The 14619-nt window shown below is 43.1% G+C and overlaps 1 protein-coding gene across 3 annotated transcripts in view; it reads right to left on the minus strand.

Annotated features, from left to right (window-relative positions):
- Nucleotides 1-957: 957 nt before the first annotated feature.
- tmtc3 (transmembrane O-mannosyltransferase targeting cadherins 3) overlaps nt 958-14619 on the minus strand; it is a 49208-nt gene continuing 35546 nt past the window's right edge. For all 3 annotated transcript variants that reach the window (XM_034149127.1, XM_034149126.1, XM_034149128.1), the window contains exons 12-14: nt 13904-14073; nt 12998-13224; nt 958-4031 (exon numbers count right to left, since the gene is read on the minus strand). In XM_034149127.1, coding sequence (XP_034005018.1) covers nt 3154-4031; nt 12998-13224; nt 13904-14073 — 1275 coding nt within the window. In that variant the 3' untranslated portion in view covers nt 958-3153. The remainder of the gene's footprint in view (nt 4032-12997; nt 13225-13903; nt 14074-14619) is intronic.

Below are 14619 nucleotides of genomic sequence, written 5' to 3' on the forward strand. Positions count from 1 at the left end.
GCAGAAATCTCCAAACTTGGCCGAATAACATCACCTGAATAGCTGGATTCTTTTGTTTTGTTTCTTTCCGTTAACTGTCAAGTGGGAAATAAGTATTTGTTGTGTTTCTCTTATTATCCTAAGATACCGTTACGTTTGGCTGTGAAAAATAAATATGAAGGACAGACCATCTATTTCTATTTTCTTTTTTGAAAGGGGCCGGTCATATAAGATGATTTTCTTCTCCCTGCTCAATGGTGTGTTAATAGAGACATGATTTGTTAACAATTATTATACATGAAGTTTTGCATACCATGAACGGAACAAATACAAATGAAATGAAGCTACCTGAGAAAATGTTTTCTTTCCTTTTTTACAATTGATATCACCTGAACTATTTTATTTTAAACAATACTATACTTTCTCAAGCTTTCTCAAATGTGAACAGATCAGTTTTCGTGTTCAAAAAGCAGGAAGTGAAATCAAGCCGAGGGACAGATGCATTAGATGCCGTGTATTTGTAAATTGCATTACATCCAAAAGGTAATTGGTCAGAGAGACTAAGAACAGCATACTTCTTTTCAGTTTAGAACTCAATTTGGGATTTCAAATTGGATTGGCACTGGGGTCTACTTCCTGCTCGGGATGGTGCAACGTGCGTGCGGTAAGAAATGAGTAAATGATGCGTGTTCCTCCCTCATCTCATAAATCTCTGCAGCAGACCAACAGGAACCCTGCAGGCATATTAACAGCAAACAGACAGCAGAACAATGAGTTGTAATCTCACTTTATTTAATAACCTAGACCCCCCCCTCCCCCCACCACCACCACCAAGGGTTATTGCATAAAAAGAAATAGTACAAAAATCAGCCACTCAGCGAAATGAGGAAAATAAACGTACAAACTGCATGTTTCCTCGTCCAAAGCTGTACCACATTTGATTGGATATTACACACATGTTTAACACTGACATGGCTCTGGTGTTTCAAAGTGAAAAACATATATGGTTTATTAGTGACATTTAAAAAGAATAGACAAGATAATGCACCGTACATTCAAAGCAAGTGGTTAACAAAGAGAACATAATCAATATAAATAACACTGGATACAAGTACACTGTATATATAAATCAGGGTTGAAAGGTCAATGCATAGCAAGGCTCCTTAGTACCACCGCTGTACTGCTAACGTACACTACTTTCCTTTAAATGGAGAATTGCACTGAGCAGAGGGGCGTCACACTTTAATTGTACTGTGACGCAAAAACAGGAACGTTATAGGAGCTCGAGAGGAAGACTGAATTCAATCGCTTTGTTCCGAGCGTGATCAATCAAACTTTGTTGACTTTTCCTCACAACCACAAGTGTGCTCACGACTTGAGTTCAAACAGAAGTGTTTACAATGTGGCTTCATAAATCATCTGGTACTCGGTTTTATCTTTCGGTAACAAGAGCAGGAGAGATTTATGATTTATGATTCGGCATCGCCTGGAGCAGCCGCAAATGACACGAGTAGCTGTCGATGGATGCACTATGGGGATGTCAATCTTTGGGTATTTCATGATTCAAAACAACAAATATTGATTCGGTTCAGACGGTAGAGGATTAGGGCCGCATGTGACATTTATTTTGAGAGTTGACAAAAGTACATTTTTCTCAGAACTCCAAAAAGATATTCACTTTTGTTCAGATCTCAAAGAAATGTCACATGTAGCATTAATCCTCTTCAGTATGTTAGTAACTTCAGTCTGCTGTGCAATGATACAAATGTGAACAATGATGGGATGAAAGCAGAGTTACGTGTTGAAGGTTATGGAGCTTTTACATTTGAAAAAGTTGTATCAAATAATCCTGATAATATCAACAGACAATGGCCAACATGCAGTATGTTTATGCTTAACTTGGACATATTCTACTCTATACGTTTTCTTAATTTTCCGTGACTTCAAGAGTAACTATTTCTGTCAAAAACACATATAATCTAATTCTGTCGGAAACACTTACTGTCACTTGTTCTTAGAAACAAAACCCTTTTAATAATCGATTATAGGAATATGTGATTCACGCAGTATCTTCAAAGACAAGCCTCTGGATTCTTACCCAAAATCGATTCATTCCAGCTCTCCTAACGCAGAGTCATTTTGATTTAGTGTGATCACAAGAATGAATGCTGGAGGAAGTGAATACTAAGGCTACTAAAAAACACTCACATGCGGAACAACCCAATGTTATCTTCTTGAAAAAAAATAGAAAAAGTGACTGCTGTGGAGCGGGATGAATGTGAAGATCTGTTTTCTGCAAATGTGCTGTGAAGATTCCTTCTGTAAAGTGGAAGGGACTTGAAAATGAGGAACACATGATGAGGCCTGATGCTGAGGATGAGCGTGCGTAATTGTGGACCGTCACATAAAATCAGTGTCTCCAAAAATCAGTGTCTCCAAAAATGATGTGTGTGTGGGGTAGAAGAGCAGAAAACACCTAAATATTTACTGTGGCTGTCATGTCTCAAATATGACAGCTGTGGAGATCAGAGGGCTAATGTGACAAAGGGAGTGAGATAATAGTCTTTTAGCTGCCATCACAATTACATTGAGTGGAAAGGCAGCTGTGAGGATTGATGATGTAGTGGCAGGAAGCGCAAGATCAATGCAGATTAGTTTTGTGCAAGAGAAAATACTCTGGGTGTTGATGCAGTGTTATTCTGAGGCACAGTTATCATCCTGCCGCGAGGAAATCTGGCAACGCGTCATTTCCTCGAATTGTTCGTGATACAATCATTCTGTTTTTAAAAACAATAACTCATAAGAGTGAGTCACATCTTAACAAAAAGAAAAATCCAGTGATAAACAATGACTACACGGAGAAAAACAACTCATATTTATAACTACGGCAGATCTAGGATATGTGGTATCACATTCAGATGAAGCACACACATTAGCATCTACGTCTGCTTTTAAATAGATGATCCCAAATTGTGCTTATTGTTACATAAGATGTGTGTGCAGATTTCCCTTCTTTACACGATTAGTGTCAAATCAAACATGCGGTGCAGCCTGCAAACGAGTGAGTAATTCAAAAAGGGAATAACATGACAATAAGGGTGGGAAATGCAGTCGTATCCCGGAGCCTCAAAGGAGCTCTATAAAAAGTAGTCCCAAATATAAATTACAACCGTGTCAATCACCACTTAATATGCGCTCAATCTCCTCCAGTCTCTTCAAGGCGGCTGCTCTTTTCCCCTCTATATCTGAAATCTCTTTAGTGGACTTACCCTTAGTCCGCTTGTCAGACTGGCTACTGTCCAGAGACTCTGATTGGTCAACGCCTACACCTCCGAGGCGTTCTGTGGAGGATTTCCGCACATTCTTCTCATTCCCAGCCCCCTTCCCTACAGCATCAGCACCCCTCCCTTCCTCCTCACCCTCAGACACTTCCTCCTCCCTGTCCTCAACTCCCTTAAGGGGCTTTTCCTCCTGAGCAGACGTGGTTTCTCCCCGTGCTGTAAGTGGCTGCCCTGCGGAGCTCATGGCGGCCATCTTACTGCGAACAATACTCAAGTGGCGTTTCACATACTCCTCGTTCGGTGCCAGAGCGAGCGTTTCCTCCAGGCAGCGTTCGGCACGCGGGAGGTCTCGCTCCTCGAAGTACACGACACACAAGTTGTGTTTGCCTTGCACGTTGGTGGGATCCACGCTTAGAATTCTCTCGAAGCAGGCTTTCGCGCCATTTGTGTCCTTCTTGTGGTTCATGAGGATGTCCCCCTTCAGGATGAGACCCTTGATGTGTTCAGGGTGGTGGCGCAGCAGCTCGTCCAGCGCTGGCAGCGCGTCTATCTCTCGTTTGGACTGAGAGTAAAGCAACGCCAGGTTAAACAGGGCGCTGCGGAAGCCGGCCTGTAAACCAATCGCTCTCTTCATCCACCGCTCAGCTGCCACGTTTTCGTTGGCGTCCATGGCCAGCATGCCGAGGTTGAAGTAGCCGTTGGCGTCTTCTGGCTCTTCCTCCACGTAGATCAGGAAGCGACGGTTCGCCTCAGGCCAGAACTTTGGCTCACCTGCCACAAAAAGCAGAGACATAATGATAAGGTGGCATTCATTAACAGAGATGGCAAAAGTACACACATCCTTTACTCGAGTAGAAGTACAGATACTCGTGTTTAAAAATACTCTGGTAAAAGTAGAAGTACTGACTAAACTTCTTTACTCAAGTAAAAGTAAAGAGGGCTTTGAAATGTACTTCAGTAAAAAGTACCCATAACTAGCAGCTGTTTTAAAGAGTACCTGACCTCCCTTTATATTAATAGAACAATAATGTCATTGTTAGCTAATGAATGTTTCCATGCTGAACAACGGCTACATGACAACGTTTTCATTGGTCCCTCTTCTTTAGAGAAGACCAGGAAATGATGGATACACGGATCGTGTTCAAATCAATAGGCACGCAATGACTCTAAATAATAATGATCACGCCACCAAACACACATTCAAACTAAAGGAACCAGCCTGTTTGGAAAATGTAAGAAGTAGAAAGTACAGGTATTTGGGTTCAACATGTAAGAAGTAGAAAGTACAGGTATTTGTGTTCAAAATGTAAGAAGTAGAAAGTACAGGTATTTGTGTTCAAAATGTAAGAAGTAGAAAGTACAGGTATTTGGGTTCAAAATGTAAGTAGAAGAAAGTTCAGGTATTTGTGTTCAAAATGTAAGAAGTAGAAAGTACAGGTATTTGTGTTCAACATGTAAGAAGTAGAAAGTACAGGTATTTGGGTTCAAAATGTAAGAAGTCAAAGTAAAAAGTCATCAGAAACATAAGAAGTGGAATAAAGTACTGATACCAGAAAAATGTACTTAAGTACAGTAACAAAGTATTTGTACTCCACTACTTCCCACCTCTGTTAATTAACTAGGTAATCCGGTAGTTCAATTCAACTACAAAGTCTACAGAATTTTAAAAGGCAGTGTGTTATATAGGTTTCTGTGCATGTAAATGGTCTGCAAAGGCTAAAATACCCAAAGTTCCTTCCAGAGGGAGTTTCTCTCCCACACACTCCCCCCCCTGCCTGAAACGCCTCCATTGGACTCCTTTGTTTTCTTCCGTGACATAATGACATCATTGTGTAGCTCTTCTATTGGCTAGCGCTCAAACACATTGTTCTTGACATCTCTAAGCGGTTGACCAATCACAACAGAGCCGGCCAGCTAACGAATCAGAGCAGACTGGGCTCTGGTTTCAGACAGAGGGGGAAAAGAGGTGCTGCAGCACAGACAGTATGAGAACAATAAAGAGCTTTTTGAACATTAAAGCATGGAGACACGTCACAGTAGAGACACTACATACTGATATACACCTGAACATCAGCAAGAGAGGACTCTTTAAAGTAGAGACACTACATACTGATATACACCTGAACATCAGCAGGAGAGGACTCTTTAAAGTAGAGACACTACATACTGATATACACCTGAACATCAGCAGGAGAGGACTCTTTAAAGTAGAGACACTACATACTGATATACACCTGAACATCAGCAGGAGAGGACTCTTTAAAGTAGAGACACTAAATACTGATATACACCTGAACATCAGCAGGAGAGGACTCTTTAAAGTAGAGACACTACATACTGATATACACCTGAACATCAGCAGGAGAGGACTCTTTAAAGTAGAGACACTACATACTGATATACACCTGAACATCAGCAGGAGAGGACTCTTTAAAGTAGAGACACTAAATACTGATATACACCTGAACATCAGCAGGAGAGGACTCTTTAAAGTAGAGACACTACATACTGATATACACCTGAACATCAGCAGGAGAGGACTCTTTAAAGTAGAGACACTACATACTGATATACACCTGAACATCAGCAGGAGAGGACTCTTTAAAGTAGAGACACTACATACTGATATACACCTGAACATCAGCAGGAGAGGACTCTTTAAAGTAGAGACACTACATACTGATATACACCTGAACATCAGCATAACATGTCCTCTTTAAGGCCCCGGCTCCACGGGAACGCATACGGCAAAACGCATCGGAGTAACGCAAACGCAACCGCAAAAAACCTTCCGCCCACACGCAATATACACCGGATTGTGTCAAGCTCCACGAGACGGCTCCGTTTACATCCAACCGCTGGAAAAGCTGCAGTACATATGCCGAACCTGTACGTGGCGCTGTAACTTCCTCCACAAAAGCAGCAACTTCCTCCACAAAAGCAGCGAAGAAGAATGGTTGTCATGGCTGCACTTCTGTTTATTCTCCTTGGTGGGGGCCGACGGAACCGGGCAGAGTTTTTCGCCGGTCAACGTGTGTTAAAGTTTAAATCTTCCGGACAAAATTATAAAAGTGCCGGTCAAAGGTCTTCATTGTTATTTATTGAGCTTTAAAACAAATGAATAACGACGATATAATGATATATAATCATCAAATACACAGAGCCTGTCTCTTTTCCCTCTCTTCTCACAGCGTCAGTGTCTGTCTCATGCAGCAGCTGATCCAGTAATGATGACTCGACAGTAAAAATAAACATATTTATAACTAGTTTAGGTAGTTTGAGAGGTAATTAAATAGCTAAGGGTGATGATCTGACTTGAAGTGTGTGTTTTGCTCCCGCTGCTTCACAGCGGGAGGAGCTGCGTGTCTCCGTCCTGTCAGATTAGACTTCACTCGCGTTTATGTCCATATCGAGATAAAGATAAATAATCTGAATTCAGTGTGCAGTGTACTTTTGCGGGGGTGAGCAGCAGAGGCGGGGAGAGGCGGGGCTATTGCGTCGTCATTATCAGAAACGGATGACCGTATAGGCGACCACACGGCCCCGTTGGACCCCCCAGAGCGCTCCGTTCCCAGATCTATCCACCTTTGGACCCGTTGTCTGTTTCTACGTTTCCGTTACGGCGTCGTCGAGCTTAAAGGGCTATACGCATGAGAAATATGCGGATTCAACCCGTTTTCGTTCCCGTGGAGCCTAGGCCTAAGTGTTGGTTACGGGTAATAAAAGTTAACAATCTTACAAATTAGAAAGTTTGTGCCAAAACATGCAAGAGAAGGTCTGACGATGCATAAACACCTAATTAAACTGTCAATAAAACATGTCAAAAGGATTGTTAAATACAGTTCCTGTTAATTACCAGCTCAGCCACTGCAATTTTCAATTCATTGATGGAAAGGCGATGATATAACATTTGACACCTGCTCTGAAATCCTATCAGAGGTCGACGGATTCACACAGTCACGCTAAGGTGAGTGTTACGCAAAGGAACTCAATATAAACATACATTTTTAATTTCATGATTTCCTTTTGTCACAACGTCAACGATGCATGACTTGATAGAAACTTGGCCAGGAACTCAAGCTTTGCCACAGAAAAGCCACTTATTCAGAACCTGGTTACACCCTCAAGGTGACATCAGGTTTTCTTTGTTTGATCATACCAGATGTGTTGAAAGATGTATTTACCCTTAAGGCCCGGACACACCAAGCCGATTTTGGCCGTCGATGGGCGTAAGGCCGACGATGAGCGTCGACACGCCCTACTCAGATTGGTGTGTACCGCACCGTCGTGTCTTTTCAGCCGTGCCGACACCTTTTCGGCAAAAATAAATCACTCTGATTGGCTGTTCAGCTAGCGAATCAGTGCATGAGAAGCGAAACGGAAGTGAGGGACCCAAACAAACTATTAAGAAGGCAAATCTGAGATTTCATTTAACTCCAGCTCTCGACACAGGTTCGGGAAAGCCCCACGAGCTTCTCGCTGTAGAGTGAAAATGGAACGCACACGCTATTTGTTGTTCGTTTATATCACGCAGTCTGTTCTTCTTCTCTCGGTTATCACGCAGTCTGTCTTCCGGTTGTTGCCTCTTTTGAATGACGAATACACACTACCGCCGCCTGCTGGTAAGGAGAGTTATTGCCACTCACGCATGCGCAGTTCGTACGTGCTTCTTGGCCGTCGGCTGAAGTCTTTGCGGTGTGTTCCAGTGCGACACATGGCCAAGACGCAGGAGACGTGAGGCGACGCAACAGTTCTTGATGTCAGCTTGGTGTGTCCGGGGCTTTAAGGCTCTCTACAGCGAGAAGCTCATGGGGCTTTCCCAAACCTGTGTCGAGAGCTGGAGTTAAATGAAATCTCAGATTTGCCTTTCTTAATAGTTTGTTTGGGTCCCTCACTTCTGTTTAGCTGCTCATGCACTGATTCGCTAGCTGAACAGCCAATCAGAGTGATTTATTTTGGAATCGGCGGGTTTTCGGCCGAAAAGGCGTTGGCACGGCTGAAAAGACACAACGGTGCGGGACACACCAATCTGAGTAGGGCGTGTCGACGCTCATCGTTCGGCCTGACGTCCACCGACGGCCAAAATCGTCTTGGTGTGTCCGGGCCTTTAGAGACGTTATCTCCTCACGGTACGGCTTTACTCAACTCAACGTACTTTTGGTTCAAGGTTACAGATTTTTGTTTTCAACCAAACAGAAAAAGGTCTGCACTGCATCAATTGTTACGAAGTTGTATGAAGTGGTTTTGCCGGCTGGGTTAAGTTAATTTGAAATTGAGGTTTAATAGTGTCTTTGCTATTTAAAATTGCATGTTTCGTGTTTGGAGTGAATATATTGAGATGTTCTTGTTGTTCTGAATGTGTGTCTTTATGGCTAATTTTGTAAATGTAATTAGTGGTCTGCATGGTTTTATTCTAACTTTTTATTATCAGCTACAAAGTGGTACTAACTTTTCCTAGAGGGCTTGGAACATTTCAATGGAAGTATATGATTACTGTTCCCATGCTCTATTGTGGTTGCAGGAATTCTTTGGGTTTATATCCTTTGTTACGCAGCTGTGGTGCCAAATGTATTTATTTGTTTACCTCTCCGTATCGATAAATACAAATCCATGTCCTCATTTGGTATAACATATTTTGACATTAGGTCATTTCTGCAAAAATCTGATTTTTCTGCGACTAGATGGCTCCTTATTGTCAATATTCATATTAAAAGCCATTCATCCTCTGAATGCCATAGGTCTATTTATGCTTATGAAGTTTCATGAAACTGTGACAATCACAGAGCTCAAAACTGCTCTAGGCTACTATCGGGACCAACATCAACACACATGACTACCTGTTGCTGTTCTACCTGAGAGACGCAAGAAAAAGACAAAGCGGGGATGCCGGGCCGGGTTGCTGGTCAGACTGAGGAAGCGAGAGAATCGGCCCCCTCTTCCGAGTATTCTTCTGGCTAATGTTCAATCCATTGAAAATAAGCTAGATGAACTCAGAAGCCGGATTGCTTTTCAACGGGACATTAAGAACTGTAACGTGTTAATTCTCACTGAGACTTGGCTCAACCCCGCTATCCCGGACTCCGCTATTGTCCCTGACGGATTCTCTATTTTTCGTCAGGACCGGACTGCTAACTCGGGGAAAAGTAAGGGAGGCGGTGTGTGTGTAATGACTAACAACAACTGGTGCTCAGATGTGAAGATTATTTCATCGGACTGTTCCGCACATCTCGAGCACCTCATGATCTCATGTCGGGCCTTCCATCTGCCGAGGGAATTCACATCTGTTGTGATAACAGCAGTGTATATCCCGCCGCAGCCACTCGCCGACAACAACACGGCACTCGATCAGCTGTTTGGGTTTATTGATAAAACCGAGACTTCACGGCCAGATGCGGCGTTCGTTGTGGCCGGAGATTTCAACACCGCCAATATGAAGAAGGTTTTGCCAAAATATTACCAACACATCAACTTCCCGACGCGCGGGGGAAACATACTGGACCATGTTTATTCCCCTTTCCGGAATGGATATAAGGCTCTCCCTCGCCCTCCCTTCGGCAAATCAGACCATATCTCACTACTGTTGTTGCCTGCGTACAAGCAGAAACTTAAAAGGGACAGACCGATAACAAGGACAGTACAGCGATGGAGCGAGGAGTCAGATTCAGCACTGCAGGATTGCTTTGCATCTACGGATTGGAGTGTGTTTGAGGACAATAACATCAACACACACACGGACACTGTCATCTGCTACATTGGGAAATGCATCGATGACGTGGTACCGAAGGTTTCTGTACGGACATTCCCAAATCAAAAGCCCTGGGTAAACGGTGAGGTGCGCGGCAAACTGAAAGCGCGCACTCTCGCGCACACAGCGGGAGATTTGGAGGAGTACAGGAAGTCTAGGTATGATCTCCGGAGAGCAATTCAAAATGCAAAGAGACAGTACAAAGACAAGGTGGAATCTGACTTCAAAGGCTGTAACACTAGGAATATGTGGGCGGGACTAAGGACAATGACTGACTACAAAGGAGCAGCGGGGGGTGCTGCGGGAGTGTCTGCGTGCGCATCTCTCCCAGATGAGCTAAACAGTTTTTTTGCACGCTTTGAGAGCAGCCAGGCTGTGGAGGTACAGAGGGACCAGGAGCTACACTGCCCTTTTGTTTTAAATAGGGCAGATGTGTGTAAATCCTTTAAAAGGGTTAACCCACACAAGGCTCCTGGACCTGATGGCATCCCTGGCCGTGTTCTCAGGGTGTGTGCAGTTCAGCTGGCAGAGGTGTTCACAGACATCTTCAACAGGTCCCTGCTGCAGTCTGTAGTCCCCACATGTTTTAAACACTCCACCATCATTCCTGTCCCCAAAAAGACAATCATCACCTGCCCCAACGACTACCGCCCAGTAGCACTCACCTCCATCATAATGAAGTGCTTTGAGCGGTTAGTCAAATTATTCATCACCTCCTCCCTCCCTGAATCTCTGGACCCCCTGCAGTTTGCCTACAGAGCAAACAGGTCCACAGACGACGCCATAGCCCTCACCCTCCACACTGCCCTCTCACACCTGGACCCGAAGAACAGGAACACATATGTGAGAATGCTGTTCATTGACTACAGTTCAGCATTCAACACCATTGTGCCCTCCAAGCTGGCCATCAAGCTCAGAGACCTCGGGCTCAACAGCGCCCTCTGTGACTGGATCCTGAACTTCCTGACGGGCAGACCCCAGGCAGTGCGGGTGGGAAATATCACATCCTCCACCCTGATTCTCAACACCGGTGCCCCTCAAGGCTGCGTGCTCAGCCCTCTCCTCTACTCCCTGTTCACCCACGACTGCGTGGCCACACACAGCTCCAACACCATCGTGAAGTTTGCTGATGACACGACCGTCATCGGCCAGATCACAGACGATGACGAGACGGCGTACAGAGAGGAGGTCGAAAACCTGACATCTTGGTGCCAGGATAACAACCTCCATCTCAACATCAGCAAAACAAAGGAGCTGATTGTGGACTACAGGAAGCAGCAGGGAGAGGGACACGCCCCCATCGCCATCAATGGGACTACGGTGGAGAGAGTCAAAAGCTTCAGGTTCCTTGGGGTCCACATCACTGAGGACCTGACATGGTCTCTTCACACCACCACCATCACCAAGAAAGCTCGACAGCGGCTCTTCTTCCTCCGCAGGTTGAGGAGGTTCAAAATGGATCCCAGGATACTCTGCAACTTCTACAGGTGCACGATAGAGAGTATCCTGACTGGCAGCATGACGGCCTGGTACGGCAGCTGCACCGACCTCGATCGTAAGGCTTTACAGAGGGTGGTGAAAACTGCACAGCACATCACCAGGACGGAGCTGCCATCCATGGAGGACCTTTACTCCCAGCGGCTCAGGAAGAAATCACTACGGATTATCAAAGACCCCCATCACCCCAGCCACAAACTGTTCTTTCTGTTGCCGTCTGGCAGACGTTACCGCAGCATCCTGGCAAGGACAAGAAGATTCGGAGACAGTTTCTTCCCGCGGGCAGTGAGACTGTTAAAAAATTGAACTGTTGAAAACATCAAACATTCAACTGCTACTCAGTAGTATGTATCTAATACCTAATATATATATATCATTCCAATAACTTGTATATAGACTCGTACTGCACTATTCCACATCATAACTTTATTTAATTTTTATAACTATTATTATTTTTGTATTGCTCATGCTCTTATTGTTATTATGTTATGTTATTATGTTGCATTGTTGGAGAAGCCTGTGACATAAGATTTTCAACTGCATAATTACTCTGTAGCTATGTCAGATTGACAATAAAGAACCTTGAACCTTGAACATGAAAACAATCAATCTAATTGGATCCACAAGAGTCTCAGCTTTCTATTTACCACCATTTTAAGACTGTTTAGGGACCCCAGCATGCAGAAATATTCAAATACACAATTCTTGAACTGCTGAAAATAACACATTTAAACTGCATGCAAAAACTGAATGGGATTGGCATAAAGCACCAGATATCGAAAGTTTAACGGACCCCTGTGAAGATAGCCATGCCAATTATCCCCCCCCTAAAATGTTGCCCAATGTTGGACTAGCACCAGTGCCAATGGATTGTCTTTTTTAGTCTCATTTAAACATATCATCCATTTACTGCCTCTTCAAGCCAGAAGGCCTGCACAATTTGTAAGAAAAACACAAATTCTGGTCAATTTTCGTGATTCTGCTATTTGCAAAGTAGTCATAATTGTCATTAAAAAACATATTAAATGACTATTATCTGATGTTTTGAGGAATATCTGTACCAAACAATTGTGTTCTTTGAAGCTCCACAGTACTCAATTACTGTATATAGACTATTCTGCACAGTTTCTATCATATTCTGTTTCTATTATATTCGATTTAATTGTATTTACTTGCACTATTTTATCTGTTGTATTGTGTTGCTCTGTTGGAGGAGCCTGTGACCTAAGATTTTCATTGTCATAACTACACTGTAGCTATGTACACATGACAATCAAAGCCTTGAAACTTGAAACACCTATTTAGCCTTCAACAAATATTATGCTTTTTGCAATTCTGATGTTGCACTTGTCCATCTTTCCATTTCAAATACATTTTCAATGAATTGTGCAACCCTAAGAGACAGTGAAGTCGTGCAGAGAAGACAATCCCACGAGTCTCACGGGGTTAACTCCGTGCATGCAGTGCTTGACAGTGCATGCAATACTTCACTCACCAGACTCTTGCATCAGAAGTGCCGAGTTGAAGAGTGCCAGTTTGTGGCGTGGGTTCAGCTCGAGTGCGTGATTGAAGTTCTTCAGAGCTTCCGATGGGTCTTTCATCTCGATGTTGACGATGGCCAGGTTGTACCACAGGTCAGCGTTTGTGCGATCCAGCTCCAAGGCTCGGAGGTAGGCGTCCCGCGCTTCGCTCAGCTTGTTCATCTTCAAAAGAAGCTCCCCTCTGAGATGAAAGAAAAGACAATAAATTAACAGCACACGAAAAGGAATCAAAACAGTGTGAGAATTCTATATTTTACATAATGGACAATTCACAGGGAAATATTCAATGTATATTTGTCCCCATTTTTCTGTATGTGGGTGTCCATTTGGTTATTGTTACAGATTGGATTGTAGGGACCATATGCCAAAAACAATCTGAAATAAAAGACTGATTGGTCAAATTCCCCAATGGCGCGCTCTGTGGGTAGAATGATCTTCGCTGATTGGCTGGGAGAAAACCACATGCTTGTCGACCTCACTGAGTCGCGGGCGGGACGCCATATTTGGTGTGTGCGGAAGTTACCAAATATGGTTCCTCGCCTGATAAATCTAATCTTGGAGTAATTTTTATCAAGATGAACATTATTACTTTAGTCAAACTAGGACATAACAGCCAACAGAACCTTACAAATGGCCCGATTTAGGTACAAATGCTACATAAGCTATCAGCTGTCAACTCTCAGTTCAGTGATGGAGGCCAATTCAAACAAACCTGAAAGGGAACGTTTTGAGTATGAATGGTAATGCATGTCAATGTCAACATTTAAGGTATTGAATCCCTGTTCCCTGTGGAAAGAATAACGGATGTTAATTCATGCTCAAAGACTGACATCTGATAGGAGCAAAGTGAAAACTCTTGCCTGCTGATGTAGGCTTGTTTGAAGTCTGGCCTCATGCTGATGGCCTGTCGGTAGAGCTGGTCGGCCTCTTCCAACCTCGATTCGTTTGCCCGTATCAGGTTAGCAAGGTTTATGTAAACGTTGAGATGGTTAGGGGCCACACGAGTCGCGTACTTCTTACCTGGAATAACCTGAGAATGGAGAGAAAATATATGAATGATGGATCCAAGGAGGTATGGAAAAGCCTGAGTGGTGAATGAAGAGGTTTTTAACATGTGTATGTGTGTATGTGTGTATGTATGTATGTATGTATGTATGTATGTATGTATGTATGTATGTATGTATGTATGTATGTATGTAGTATGTATGTATAGATAAGATAGATAGATAGATAGATAGATAGATAGATAGATAGATAGATAGATAGATAGATCGATATATAGATAGATAGAGGAGGATAGATGGATAGTAGATGGAGAGGATAATGAAGATAGATGGATAGATAGATGGATAGATAGATAGATAGATGGATAGATGGATAGATGGATAGATGGATAGATGGATAGATGGATAGATGGATAGATGGATAGATGGATACTGTAGATAGATGGATACTGTAGATAGATAGATAGATAGATAGATAGATAGATAGATAGATAGATAGATAGATAGATAGATAGATAGATAGATAGATAGATAGATAGATAGATAGATAGATAGATAGATAGATATATAGA

This window comes from Trematomus bernacchii, unplaced genomic scaffold (genome assembly GCF_902827165.1).
Source record: "Trematomus bernacchii unplaced genomic scaffold, fTreBer1.1, whole genome shotgun sequence".
Lineage (NCBI taxonomy): Eukaryota > Metazoa > Chordata > Actinopteri > Perciformes > Nototheniidae > Trematomus > Trematomus bernacchii.